General features: G+C 35.5%; 1 protein-coding gene across 1 annotated transcript in view; it reads left to right on the forward strand.

Moving 5' to 3' along the window:
- SOX5 (SRY-box transcription factor 5) overlaps positions 1-15150 on the forward strand; it is a 985194-nt gene that overhangs the window by 868816 nt on the left and 101228 nt on the right. Inside the window, exon 12 of the mRNA XM_059402806.1 lies at positions 14150-14235. Within this exon, the coding sequence (XP_059258789.1) occupies positions 14150-14235 (86 nt within the window). The remainder of the gene's footprint in view (positions 1-14149; positions 14236-15150) is intronic.

Genomic DNA, 15150 nt, shown 5'->3' on the forward strand with positions numbered 1-15150 from the left:
CTTCCACAAACTGTGTCTCCTGTCTCATGGTCTTGGATATCTTCCCCAGCTACCGTATTTCCATTCCAGGCAGCAGAAAGGGTAGAAGCAGAGAGAACTACAGCTATTTTTAAAATAGTACTATTTCCCTAATAATTTATTTTGGCTCTATGTTCAAAGAGTATTTTCTTAAACCTATTTATATAGTCAGCTCATAACAACCCTTCACATTTTTTCCTAATGTATTAAAGATAGCACTTGCTGACTACACAAACCTCAAACAATGTAGAAGTATAGAAAACAGAAACTAAAAGTTATCTATCTACACTCATATACTCCTGTAATCACACTCCCCAGAGATTATCACTGTTGAAAATTTGGTACTTATTTTCCCAGAAATAAAGATATATCTAGATATAGATATAAACAGACATACATATGTACATCTATTTATATGTAGATACCGATATGTAATATGTATGATGTGAACATATTTATAGGTTGTAACATGTATGCTGTGACACATATATACGATGTATTTGATATATACTACATAATATATAATGTATGTGGGGTAAATGTTATAAATACAAAAAAAATCATGTCAATCTTTTCTTTCTCCTGCTTTTAGGTCTCACTTATCTTGCATCATATCTCAGTAAGCTAGATTACCATATTTTATTTGTATTTGCCACTAATGAATATTTAATTTTGTCTACAATATTTACAGTTAAATAATTCTAAGGTAAACATTTTGTGTGCACATATTTGCCCCAAATGAATATTTCATGCATCCAGTTCTATTCCCAGTATATGGCATTTTACTTTTAGTTACTTGTTCCTTTTTGAACATTTTTCATGAGACATTGCCTCCAAATGCTGATGCCCTCCTAGTTAGTTAATGGAAAGTCTAAAACTTTGAAAATTGACTGGTATAAGTCGAGCTATAAATAAGCATCAATGAGACTTGTAATCCAAAACTATTAATTGTCTGGATTTAATAAATTCTGTTAGGGAAAAACTTAAACAAGATATCAAAAGACCTCAGTAGTCACAATCCCATCTCATATCATTCTGTGCCCTTAGGCTAGTCATTTTCTTCTTTGTGCCCTAGCTTTTTAATCTTTAAGATCACTACACTAATGTCTGCCCTACCCACTTCATAAGGAGATTGTAAAACTAGGTGGGAGAGTGTATGCATTTCTCAGGAATTTAAATTATTATATAAATATAACATATAATTACTACTTATTAAATGTATAAGTCTGTTTTGAACATTTAGGATGTGACATAATGAAAAGAATTCAGGAGTTGATTCTAGGCCACTATACGTCTGACCAAGACCTTTGCATTATTTGGTTTTCATTTTTTAGGGGAGGGATATTCCATAATATTTCTTAATTTTCAGAGGTCTAAAATGTATCATTCTAGTAGAAAGCTGTGAACCAGAAGTCATCCCAAATGTATAGCTCATAGCCTTGTTGTTTCAGAGTTTAGGAACTTCCTGTTTTCAACCTGCAGATCACAGACTCTGGATATATTCCAGGAGGAAGGACATCAATGATAAAGAGAAAAGTGGAAAGACTATAAAAGGTGTCAAAAAATGAAGTGCTTGCTAAACCTTATTATTAAAAGTGGAAAATAAAAGAGAAATAACATTTGATTTGGTCTTACCTGGCCTGTACCAATGTATCCCTTCTAAATCACCACTTTCACATGCCTGAATCATTTGGGGTGCTTTTCTCTGTGCCATTTATATCCTCATAAGACACAGCAGCAAAATGTAGACACAGTAGTCTAATGTAGCTTCAGATATAGAAGCTGTTCCCTAATTAATGATTCTCTTCAAGCCACTTAAAATGAATTATGGTACAATGGCTTAAGTGATGCCTTAGTAGAAATACTGGAATACAGGAGGAAAAGGAAATTTCTTTGATTGATTGTCACCTTTTCAGGGATACTCAGATTTCTTAGATAATTAACCCAGGAATTTTCATTAGAGCTAGAATTCATTTAATTTATGGGCATAGAAGTAAAAAAAAGAATATCTTTTTAAGTCAGAAATGTCTTCCTATTTTGGGGAGGTGCTTCTTAAAAAGTTGATCATCTCTAGGTAACTGGGCAACTAGTAATTAAGTCGAATAAAGTTTTCATTTGCTATGCTCCATTTAAAATACATAAAAATATTTCTTATTTTTAAACATCCTTTCCTAAAAAAGCCTGTGACAAAGCAGTAAAGAACAATGACCTCAAAGTACCTTCTTTTAAATAGATATTTAGGGGGGCGCCTGGGTGGCTCAGTGGGTTAAAGCCTCTGTCTTGAGCTCAGGTCATGATCTCAGGGTCCTGGGATCAAGGCCCACATCGGGCTCTCTGCCCAGCAGGGAGCCTGCCTCCCCCTCTCTCTCTGCCTACTTGTGATTTCTGTCTGTCAAATAAATAAATAAATAAATAAATAAATCTTTAAATAGATATTTAGTCAGACAAGAGATAATTATTAATTTTACTTTCTTAAATAAAAGTCATATGAAATATTTATATTTATCACTTATTTTATGAGAGTTTATTCTAAACTATTAAATATTATTAGCATTCAAGTATTAAAGTCTTATACTATTCTAGCAAATCAATAAAAGCTTTATAGTTTTACAATTTTCTGCAATTGGAAACCCCTTTACCTAAGCTTGTGTATGCCATATCAATTGTTTGAACTTCTTAACTTGTATTCCACAAGATGATTTAGTGGAATTGTTATAAAATTTAACTTACCTAAAAGGTGGGGAGGGAGGAGATATAGCTGAGCTTATGGCCATGAAGAGCAACGTTCACCTCGCACTTGGATTTCAGAAAGTCTAAGGTAATTTGAACAATCACGTTGATGAAAGATTGGGTTTTGGTCATTCGTTTACATATAACGTCTTTTCTAGTAAACATCTTGACCATGCTCAGGTGCTTTAATGACATCATAATAATGGTTTCTTGTTATTGAACAGAAATTATTTTAAGATTTAAGAAATTAATATTATTTACTTTTAAATATTCAAGATATAAGTTGCTTTAAAATCCAAATTTACAAAAGAGACAGATTATGGAATATTATAAAAGAATCATTTGATAAATGAAAATATTTAATAGAAGATTCTTTACCTCTTCCGGATTCCTATTTCCTTATATCCCCAAACTCGATGCTTCCCTTTCCCTCTACTTCCTATTGCACTTTTGTATCATTGGTAGATGATCTAACACATCATTATTGTTTGAATTAAACCCTATACAGAAACTAATTTGTTCCTTATTTGTAAAATCATTTTCCCACAACCTGTTTCTTCTACTAAATTGTAAGCTTTTGATATGGGAAGAGTGGTCCTCTGTGTTTGATATTTGTTAATTTCTTAATTAAATAATTTTTCTTTGCTTATTCAGTCAATAAACATTTTAACAGCTGTGGTATGTTTTTAACAGAACTGTGCATTTTAACAGTTTCTGTGTAGAGAACTGGGGATTTAAAGATGGGTAAGACATAATCTCTGCCTTTCGGATGCTCATAGTTATTTGGGTAGAATGAGAGATGTCATATGACAGACATATGCCTATAATTTTAATAGAAGTCAGGGGAAAGGGAGTGAATTCAGATGAGATCGGGAATGTTCAGGGTGGTATGGCCGTAGACAAGGGAGTGAATTCAAATTTAAGAGAGGTGGAAGGTGTCAGGAAAGGTCTTAGAGTGGGGACCCCTAAGTCAAATTCCAGAGGATGAAGGACCACAAAACAATTGTGTAAGTTGTCAGGGTGGAGGAATTCAGAAACAATATTCCAAACAGAAGAAAGTAGCCTGGATGAAGTCCGGGACGCAAGAGACAGAATAGGGTATACATGAAGCTATAAATAGTTGTATATTAAGAGGAAATTATAAAGCAAGACATGACAAGTTGAGTAGGATGAGGACGTAAGAAGAGACAACTTAGGGGTGTTATTTATTCCCTGTATATGCTAGGGGAACTGAAAAACCACCAGAGGTTCCTCTCATCCTATTTTTCAGCTCATTTTTAAATCATTCTGCGGATGTTGACATCTGTTGCCCTCCAGGCACTGCAGCCCTTGGACTTGTCTTGTCTAGTCTAGTCTTACTATTTTACTGAAGACCAAACCCAAGCCCAGCCCTTTCTTCCTCTGATTCTTTTTTCAGTGACTTGAGTTCCAATAAATCCTTCCTTTCTTTGGTAATTACTGTCTTTCTCATTCTCATTTGATTTTAATCATGTGGCTTTGTTTTATTTCACGTTTGGTGTCTGTATGTCTTCTTTTTGTAACTGAAAGTGTCATGAAGGCAAGGACTATACACCTTTTATGTCTTTGTGTCCTCCGCATAGTATTAGATACATATCAGTTGAATGAACACTACAAGAATATACCTATTTGAAAATGAAGTCTGTATTTGCATAATGTTCTAAAAATCATCTATGATGTTTTCTAAAACAATTTTTTTTTTTTTTACTGAAGTACCAATGTCTATGGTACTTATGAACTGTGAGATCCTGAGCATTTGTGTGTGTGTGTGTGTGTGTATGTGTGTGTGTGTGTAATGAGAATAATAATCAATCTGCAGTACTGAGTTGTGGAGAGTAAATGGGATTTTATACACACACATAAATATGTTAGTATATACAGAAATTATATATATATTTATACATGTAAAACGTTTTCGTAGAGTACTAAAAGTCAACAAATACTAGTTGCTCACATTTCAAATCAGTAGGAGAATACGAATTAGTCAAAAAATGATGTTTAACTATTTAAGTAACTATGAATAACTATTTGAATAAATCTGAATAACTATTGGAGTAAAAAACTGTTCATTCTTGGGGCGCCTGGGTGGCTCAGTGGGCTAAAGCCTCTGCCTTCGGCTTAGGTCATGATCCCAGGGTCCTGGGATTGAGCCCATCGGGCTCTCTGTTCTGCAGGGAGGCTGCTTCCTCTTCTCTCTCTCTGCCTGCCTCTCTTGATCTCTCTCTGTCAAATAATAAATAAAATCTAAAAAAAAATTATTAAAAATATTATTCATTCTTTAAACCATGTGTTAAAATAAAAGTCCAAACTGTAATTTTTTCTTCTTTTTTTTCTCTTGTATCTCTTTTCTCCCATCAAATTGGTCATCAAGTCTGTCTCCTGATCCATTCCCTCCTCTTCTTCCTTTATGATTTGTTTAGGCCACTATTATTTACCACTTGATTTACTGCATTGGTATTTAACAAGTCTGTTTGTCTCCAGTCTCTCCCTCTTTCAATCGATCTTATCCCTTGCCTCAAAATTGATCTATAGAAAACACAAATCAGACTATGTCACTTTCCTGCTTAAAATCTTTCAGTGACTTAACATTGCCTTCAAAGTGAAACACAAGACCCTGTAAGATGGGTTCTACCTACTTCTTTAGCTACAGAGCTTACCCTTCCCTTACTGCATCAGATACACTGAGAATATTAAAATATCCCCAGAAGTAGGGGTCAGTAAAGGATAGTGGTTATGGTTAGCACCATCCTATCAATGGCAGGGGGCTCCTTCCAAGAAGAAAGAACCTTACCAATTCATCTTTTGGCCCATGAGCTGAAAGAAAGCACATTTCTTCCAGAGTCCAATCCATAGTGTCCTTTTTGACCTCATTTTTTTTCTTAGATTCCTACAGAGCTCCCTTCACCTGGAAGTTAGAATGGTAAGAGCAGGGTGTTTTAAGTCATGATCTGAGTAGATGATTAATTAGAGCAAATTAGTACTGAATGGTGGATGCTTACTGTGGGACTTCTAGCAAATAGAAGACATGGGAAGTAGGTGGTAAGATAGTCCTGAAAGGTCATGCAGTAGTAAATGTAGTCATTTTTAAAGAAACATTTTAAAAGATAACACTTCCTGACACTGTTGCCAAGTTAAGTTGTTCTTTTCCTGAGATTTCCAGAATACCTTCTACGTTACCTTCTAGTTTGCTCATTGTATCATTGGGTTGGCTTAAATGTTTATCCCCCTCACTAGATCAGGAACTCGTCTAGGGCTGGGGTTGTCTGTGTCTGTGTGTATGGATATTAATTTTTGTATTTCCCAGCACCTAGAGAAGGCAATCTGGTATTGGTCAAGGAAGCAAAACCCAAAACAAAGAAACAAGAAACCATGGAGGGCTAATAAAGGAATGAGTCTCCTTATTTCAGTGAAGAGAATGCCATAAAACTTCCCAGAACATTTATATTAATTCCGTGGTTGAAAGGGAGTATGTCCTTGACCCAGGGTAAGAATATACTTTGCTTTGACAATCTTTCTCTGCCTAAACAACCTTGTTGGAAAATACTGTTTTTCTTACTTTGTCGTATATCATAGAAATAAATCCTTCTTAGTGTCAGTGGGGATAATTATTATCTAAATATTCATTACTTTAACACTAATGCAATTAACATGCTTTCTGAGGGGTTACTGGGTTATTCAGTACTAGCTCTATCATTTATATCAGTAGACTCTATAAGATAGGTGGCATTCTAAAAACAATTGACTAACATGTCTGAGTGTATTTCTCAACTTTTTGAAAAATTTGTTTTGAGCTAGAATTTTCCATACTTGGCTTTGAAATAAGAAGCAAATTAATTTTGGAAAGGCTTAGGGAAAAACTGTTCAAATGGTTAAAACCTAGGAAAGAGTAAAAGATACTACTTTTAACTAGTTGAAAGTCAATTTGAATAACTTACACACGGTTGAACTTTAAAAGTTAGAATTTTCCATTATCTAATTTTTACTAAGTACTTGATGAGGTATTTACAAAATAAATCTGTTGTAAAAATTTTTTAGTACAGCTAAATAAGGGATGACACAAATAGATGACTGTATTTACTTCAATAAAAGGCCTTTTTTTGCTCAGCAAGTCTGAATTTCTATTTTGCCATTAAGAACTACACTCGACCTTGTTTTTTACAGTCTTATAGATTTTCGGGGCACCTGGGTGTCTCAGCTCGTCAAGCTTAGGTCGTGATTTCAGGGTCCTGCTTCCTGGGGAGCCTGTGTCTCTCTTTCCCTCTGCAGCTCCCCCTGCTTGTGCTCTCTCTCACATTCTCTCTCTCTCTCTCTCTCAGTCTGTCAAATAAATAAATAAATAAATAAATAAAATCTTAAAAAATAATAAAAAAAAGTCTTATAGATTCTGTGTTCACTTCAGACATAAGCACAAAATATAATATATTTTGAATTTAATTGGGAGTTAAATTGCTGTATTGGCCATTTTTACAGTTATTGTATTTGTATTTACTTAGTAACTTGGGGCAAATTTCCATAAACTAGTTCTGGGTGTTCTGGTCCTGAAAAATTGTTAATAAGGTAGACATGCTTCAAATTATGTATGTTTGTATGTTGAACAGTTCCTTAGACACAGACCTTTGAAAATTAGTTGATATCCTGTTTATGATTATATAATTATATCTTGGAAAGTATGTATGATTAAAGATACATAATAGCTATTGCAGTCTTTTTAATTCCTGCTGCCAGTCTTTTGTTTTCTCCAGTTTACTTAAAATTAAACATCAGATACACTGATATGTGCCCATGTATGGGAAACACATTATATTAGTTTGCTTGGGCTTCTGTAACAGTATACCACAAACTGAGTAACCTACAAACAGAAAAAGATTTTTTTTACAAGTTCTGGTGGCTAGAAGTTCAAGATCAAGGTATCCACGGGGTGGATTTCATTCTGGGGTTTCCTTCCTTTACGGATGGCCACCTTCTCCTTCTCTGTCCTCACATGGTTGTCCTCTGTGTTGTCTGTGTCCTAATCTCTTCTTATAGGAACAGTAGTCATATTGAATCAGGGCTCATCCAAATGACCTTCATTTGCCTTAATTACCTCTTAAAGGCTTCTCTTCAGATAAAATAGCATTCTGAGATAACGGGGGTTAGCACTGCAACATGTTAATTTGGGGGGAGGGAGCACAACTCAGCCTATAACACATATATAAAATTATTTAAAAATTTTTTTTATTTCTTTTCAGCGTTACAGTATTCATTGTTTTTGCGCCACACCCAGTGCTCCATGCCATCCGTGCTCTGTCCAATACCCACCACCTGGTTCCCCCAACCTCCCACCCCCTCCCCTTCAGAACCCTCAGATTGTTTCTCAGAGTCCATAGTCTCTCATGGTTCACCTCCCCTTCCAATTTCCCTCAACTCCCTTCTCCTCTCCATCTCCCTTGTCCTCCATGCTATTTGTTATGCTCCACAAATAAGTGAAACCATATGATAATTGACTCTCTCTGTTTGACTTATTTCACTCAGCATAATCTCTTCCAGTCCGGTCCATGTTGCTACAAAAGTTGGGTATTCATCCTTTCTGATGGAGGCATAATACTCCATAGTGTATATGGACCACATCTTCCTTATCCATTCGTCCGTTGAAGGGCATCTTGGTTCTTTCCACAGTTTGGTGACTGTGGCCATTGCTACTATAAACATTGGGGTACAGATGGCTCTTCTTTTCACTACATCTGTATCTTTGGGATACAGTAATGCAATTGCAGGGTCATAGGGAAGCTCTATTTTTAATTTCTTGAGGAATCTCCACATTGTTTTCCAAAGTGGCTGCACCAACTTGCATTCCCACCAACAGTGTAAGAGGGTTCCCCTTTCTCCACATCCCCTCCAACACATGTTTCCTGTCTTGCTAATTTTGGCCGTTCTAACTGGTGTAAGATGGTATCTCAATGTGGTTTTAATTTGAATCTCCCTGATGGCTAGTGCATATATAAAATTATCGAGCTGGGGCGCCTGGGTGGGTTAAGCCTCTGCCTTCGGCTCAGGTCATGATCTCAGGGTCCTGGGATTGAGCCCCACATGGGGCTCTCTGCTCAGCAGGGAGCCTGCTTCCCCCTCTCTCTCTGCCTGCCTCTCTGCCTACTTGTGATCTCTGTCAAATAAATAAATAAAATCTTTTAAAAAAAATTTAGCTGGTATAAATGTTTTATGTATATATATCATTTATGCCTACATATGCAATATGGGATATGTATAACAGAATAGTCATTCATTCATATGTATAAATATTTTATATACATACATACATTTACAATATGGGATGTATATAACGTAATAGTTATTCATTCATATGTATAAATGTTCTCTATATATACATGCACTTATACCCACACATATAGGATGTGTATAACGTAATAGTTATTCATTTGTATGTATACAATTGACCCTTGAACACACAGACTTCGTTACACATTTAGACTGATAGCAAACACCTGCATAGGTATTTTGGGCATTTCTGGATTATTAGCATCTAATTGTTAACAACAAATTGAATATATGTACATTTTAAAGTTCATTACTTAAAAATCTCAACTTGGGTTGGAGATTCAGGGTCATTTTTAAAACCCCCCTATTACCTAACTTCTTTAATGACACTTGCTAAAACGTCATTTCATATCAATTTCCTTGTTCTATCCAAATATCCTCCAGTCTGGGATAGGAAAATTTTCCCAGCTGCTTAACTTCAGCCTCTTTTCCTTCCACCTTATTCATTCTGTTACGTATCAGGTAAACAGATTTCTCTCCATTCCCTCTGCATGTCATACACAGGTTTCAATGCCGTTCATCCTACCTAAAGCATCTGTTCCCATTCCATCTGCAAATCTTCAAGTCCAAGTTCATTCTTATTTTCACCTTTATTCTCTAAAGACTGAAACCTAGAATTAGTTCTCTCTTCACCTGTACAAAGCTCATGGATGGTCACTGCTACTCAAATAAGCAGCACCGAATTAGAAAAGATGGCCATATGGTAGCTACAGCCCAAGGTGTTTTTTGTTTGTTTGTTTGGTTGGTTGGTTTGGTTTGGTTTGGTTTGGTTTGGTCTCCCAAAGAACCTAGCAGAGTTCTGGTCACAAGGTAGATGTTTTAAGTGCTGGTTAATTGATTAATTCACAACAGGGAAACTAAATTATATAAAATGAATTTTCTCTGTGAAGAACAGCATAGCCTCTATACTATTGCTATAGTTAATTTTAAGATTATATTGATTAAATGAGCAATATAAATAAATTACATAGTTTTAGCATATTTAAGTTGCCTATTCTAAAAGCCATTCATTATTTGTTATTTTTGGCTACTTTATACAATACAAATTCAACTTTTATACATCCAAACTTTATAAATTCAGATAGTGTTTTCTAAATTAAGTATTAAAAATGCTAAATGACGAATAAAACCTTATTCATTGTAACATCAGTCAGTTGTCTACTCTCTTTCCTATATCATCAAGTTTTTTTCCCGTCTATTTACTCTATCTTTATCACTGGCATAGAAGCATCCTATAATTTTTACAAGTACAAACCTTTTAAGGAAGGTTTTCTTGATATTGAAGGTCTTTAATAACTACTGCAAAACACCTCAGTGGAATTTTCTGTTCCAGCACTTCTCAAATAAATAAAAATCATCCAGGACTTGTGTTAAAATTTAAATTCTCTTTCAGAATGTATATATATATATATGGCTGCTACTTTAACAAATTCTCCCCAAAGGTAGTGGCTTAAAACAATATTTATTTGAACATGGCCATGTTGGGATCTTTCACATAGCTGGAATCAAGGTGTTGCCCAGGACTACAGTCATCTCTAGGCTTGATTTGGGGGAGAATCTGCTTCCAGGCTTTCTCCTTTGGTTGTTGGCAGGCCCCTTCTTTTTACTTGCTGTTGGCTGAAGACATCATTCCTTTGCTATGTGAGCCTCTCCATAGGGCAGATCTTAACACAGCGGTTTGGTTCAAGACAGAGATGATAGGAATAGGGAGAAGATAAACAAGACAAAGCCACAGTCTTTGTGTTCAGTTTATCTCAAAAGTAATCTCTCATCACTTGAGCTTTTTTTCAAGGGTAGAGGGTTACATAAGGACATAAATACAAGGAGAGAAGTAGAAGTCATTGGGGGTTCCATCTTAGAGGGTGCCTACCTTAAGAGGTTTGAAGTGGGATCTGAAATTCTACATTTCTAAGGAACTTCTGGGTGATACTAACACTATTCTTCAAGAACTTCAGTTTTAAAGGCAAGGATCTACACTTCCTACCTCAATTTTTTCTTTTAATCATACTCTGTTGATCACCCTCGCTCCAATTAGGCCTTCTCACCATCCACTCTATTGAAATTGCCCTTTTTGAAGTCACCAATGACTTCCACATTACTAAATTCAGACTTTGAAAAAAAAATCACTCTTTCTGAAAATCTTTCCTTACTTGGCTTCTAGAAAGTCAAATTTAATTTCTCCTCCATTTTTCTACTAGTTGCCTGACTATAAATCTCCCTGACCATAAATATTAGCATATTCCACAATCCAATCCTTGGACCTATATTTTACCTACAGTTAACTTCTAAATGGTATCATGAGGGTTTAGAGTTTTAAATTCCAGAAATATCCTGACCAGTCTCAAAATTATGTCTCTGATGTGAATTTCTCCCCTAAAATCCTGACATGTTTACCCAGTGACTCGACATCTCTACTCAGGAATCTAATAATAATTTCAAACTGAAAATGTTCAAAACAAAATTATTTACCGCCCCCCCCACACCATCCCACCTCCTCCTTCCGCACCAGGCCCAACCTTGTCATCTTGCTTCTCATTTACATTTGCAAACCCAACAAACAGTACCACTCCGAAGCTATTCTGTGAAAACTTGAGAGTCATCCTTGAGTCCTCTCTTACTCTCATATGTAAACAATCATTAAGTTTTTTAGTTCCGCTTCTTTTTATCCCTTGACTCTCCTCATCATTTTCCATCCCAATATCATGACCCTAGTGCAGACCATTATTATGTGTTGTATAGAGTTTTGCATCTTTTTTTAAATTATTTATTTGTCAGAGAGAGTGGGCAAGAGGGCACTACCACAAGGCAGAGGGAGAAGCAGGCTCCCCTCTGAGCAAGGAGCCCAATGTGGGACTCGATTCCCAGGACCCTGGGAATCATGACTCAAGCTGAAGGCAGATGCTTAACTAACTGAGCCACCCAGGCATCCCAAGACTTGTGCATCTTTTTGTTATTGATTCCAGCTTCCAACCTCTAGGCCAAGTGGTTTTACTCAACCCATTTCCCCCCCATGTTCCTGGTTTCTTTTATGCCACAGAATGAAGTTTAGATTCTTTAATATTGTTTATAAAGTTAATACATAATCTGACCTCTGATTCCCTCTCCAGTTCCAGTTACCTCTGTTTCCTTACCTGTGCCCTAAACTTCACTTATATGGGGCTATGAAGGAACACTCTGTTTTGACTGTGGGTCTTCATGAAAATTTTTTCCTTTCAGGAAAGCTCTTCCTTTTCTTCTTTGTTTGGCTAGCTTTCACTTGATTCAGATTTCAGCTTAAACATAACTTCTTCCTGGAGGCCACCTTTGACCTCTTAGTCTAGGTTTAGGGTACCCACAGGGTAGTGCCTAGTGTTATATATTTCCCTATCTTAATAGTCATTGTATTTTCTTCAAATCCTTGAATTAGCTTTTTTTTTTTTTTTCTCCCATTAAGCTGTAAATTCTGGGAAGGCCAGATCAGCAGAGGTGAATTCAGGTATTTTGAAGCCTGAAAAATATCATTTGGGAGCCCTCTTTAAGAATATATGTAATTGTCTATTTATAATCATTATTTTAATTATATATATGTATAATTTTCAAAAACACATAGACGTGAAAAATAATTTTCATTTATAAAAAGAAATCACAACAAAGTAAAAAAGCTGACAAATATAAAAACATATGATCCTTTAAACAATACAACTAGGGACCTTTCCAGGAACTCCAAATTTTAAGCTTCATTAAATACCCAGTAAATACACCTCTGCATATTAGTCTTCTTTAGAACTCTATTTCTAGTATTGGGAGCAGTACTTGAAACATAGCAGATACTCAACCAATATTTTTGAATGAAAGTATCAACTGAGTTATTTTCAGTTGTATTTTCCATCCATTTGACATTGAACAAGTTTTTCACAAGCTAGATTACTAAAACAATATGTTTTACATATTAGACGATTGTTCTTATAATTACAATTTTTAAATTTTTTACTACAGTCATATTTCAAATACTAATGTACATATCTGTTAGCGTATCATTGAGCTCTATGCAAAAAGTGCATGTACTTCTTTACTAAGTGGAAAAAAATTTGCATCAAAAACATACCTTAGGGCGGTATGTACATACCTGTGTAGCTCAGTCCATTAAGCATCTGCCTTTGGCTCAGGTCATGATCCTGGAGTCCCAGGATTGAGTTCCGCATGGAGCTCCTTGCTCTGCAGGGAGTCTGCTTCTACCTCTGACCCTCTCCCTTCTCATATTCTCTCTCTCTCATTCTCTCTCCCTCAAATAAATAAAATCTTTAAAAAATATACCCTGTAAACTTCTACATGTATATATATATATATATATATATATATATATATATATATTTGTGTCTCTATATCTTTATAGATCACATGTATTAAAATTTTAATTTTGAATTACTAAGATTTCGTGTTTTCAGATATCACCACAAACAGAAACCCTTCAGGGAGAAACCATCTATTTTCTGTTTTCTTTATAGTATGTTTTTATAAACATTTATCTCTGGGATAATAAAGATTCTAGTATTCTTTTTATAAAACAAAAATGCATAAAATGTTTTCTTTGCTATGAATTTGTCCACAAGACATTATTTAAGAGGATATTTGAATTGAGACAATAACATTGCATTCAAAAGATAAGCTGTTTGGCTTAAATCTTTAGTTTGTTAAAATAGAATTAAGTTTAGTTAAGTTCCTTTTATAATAACAGTTTAAATGGGCTGAAAGTTGGTGTGCTCCTACCAAGACTCGTGTGTGTGTGTGTGTGTGTGTGTGTGTGACAAAGTGCAGCCCTCTGATCAATGCACACTTTTTCCTCCCATTTTCCTAAATACATCATGAAAAAAGGATGAGGTTTCCGCCTTAATTGCTTGTGCCTTTTATTCACATTCCTCTCTCAGCCAGAATTGTGAAAAGAGTGTTAGTAAAAGGCTGCACAATAGAGCTTTTCATTAGGCCCCAGCAAGGCACACAAAAGAAGGCTTTTGGAAAGAGTGAATGCGCGAGTTTAATTTGCAGGTGGAGAGTAGATAAAAGGTGCTGACACCTCTATTATTCTCTTACTTAGGTGACCCTTACCCTGTTCAGCTGATCCCGACGACCATGGCAGCTGCTGCCGCAGCAACACCAGGCTTAGGCCCGCTCCAACTGCAGGTAAGTCGGGAAACAATGCAGGAGAGACCAAGGTGAAGTAAATATCGAAAACAGCTATTACCATGTTAAAGCAGAAAAGAACTGATGAGGGATACGTGCCTCACAATTTTTTGTTTTTTGAGTTTCCTTGCACTGACCCTCAACCAAAAGTTGAGATGTTGATCCTTTTAATTTTTAAGAGCCCTGTTTTCTGTACTAAAGGCAGCTTATTGTAATTTTTTATTGCCTGCTATGATTTGGCAAAAACAGGTCTAGTTTTGCTTGGAGGACTGTGTAACAAAATTTCATCCTAGAATGGTCCTCATCGAGATAAGAACAAAAACTGTCCACGACATGCAAGCAGAGTGTTATGAATCCAGGCAACTTAACAAAAATTACATTTAAAAATGTTCGGGACACCCGGTATTAGGGACTTTGTAGGTCTTTTTATTCTTCTGCTAATGCCAATTTCATTGGGCAAGCAAAGATAAGTAAACCAAAAAAGCAAGCACATAGATGAGCGCAACTCTACAGACACTCCAATTAAGATCTTTGTAGCCCTAAAGAATACATATCCCCATGTATCCAAGAATGTCAGTGGAAAGTTTACTGTAATTTTACCGGATATCCAAGTGATTTTAGAAATGTTGTCTCTGGAGTTGGAAAGAATATTGATATTATATTAAAGTTATCTTTCATCATTAACTACTTAAATCTTTGAATCAGTATCCTGCAAAGTCTTCCGGAGTTTCTGTCATTATGGACTTCATAGTTATGCAATTAACAGGAATAAGAGATCATCTAATAATAGAATTAATCTCCCTGTGAGAAGTTTTATATTTTCCTCTGCCTAAAAGATGGTATGCCTATGAATCCAGAAGTAAAGCAGTTATGCTTAATAAACTTAAATTGTATTCATGAAAATGCATTGTCATG

Source organism: Mustela nigripes, chromosome 6, assembly GCF_022355385.1.
Source record: "Mustela nigripes isolate SB6536 chromosome 6, MUSNIG.SB6536, whole genome shotgun sequence".
Lineage (NCBI taxonomy): Eukaryota > Metazoa > Chordata > Mammalia > Carnivora > Mustelidae > Mustela > Mustela nigripes.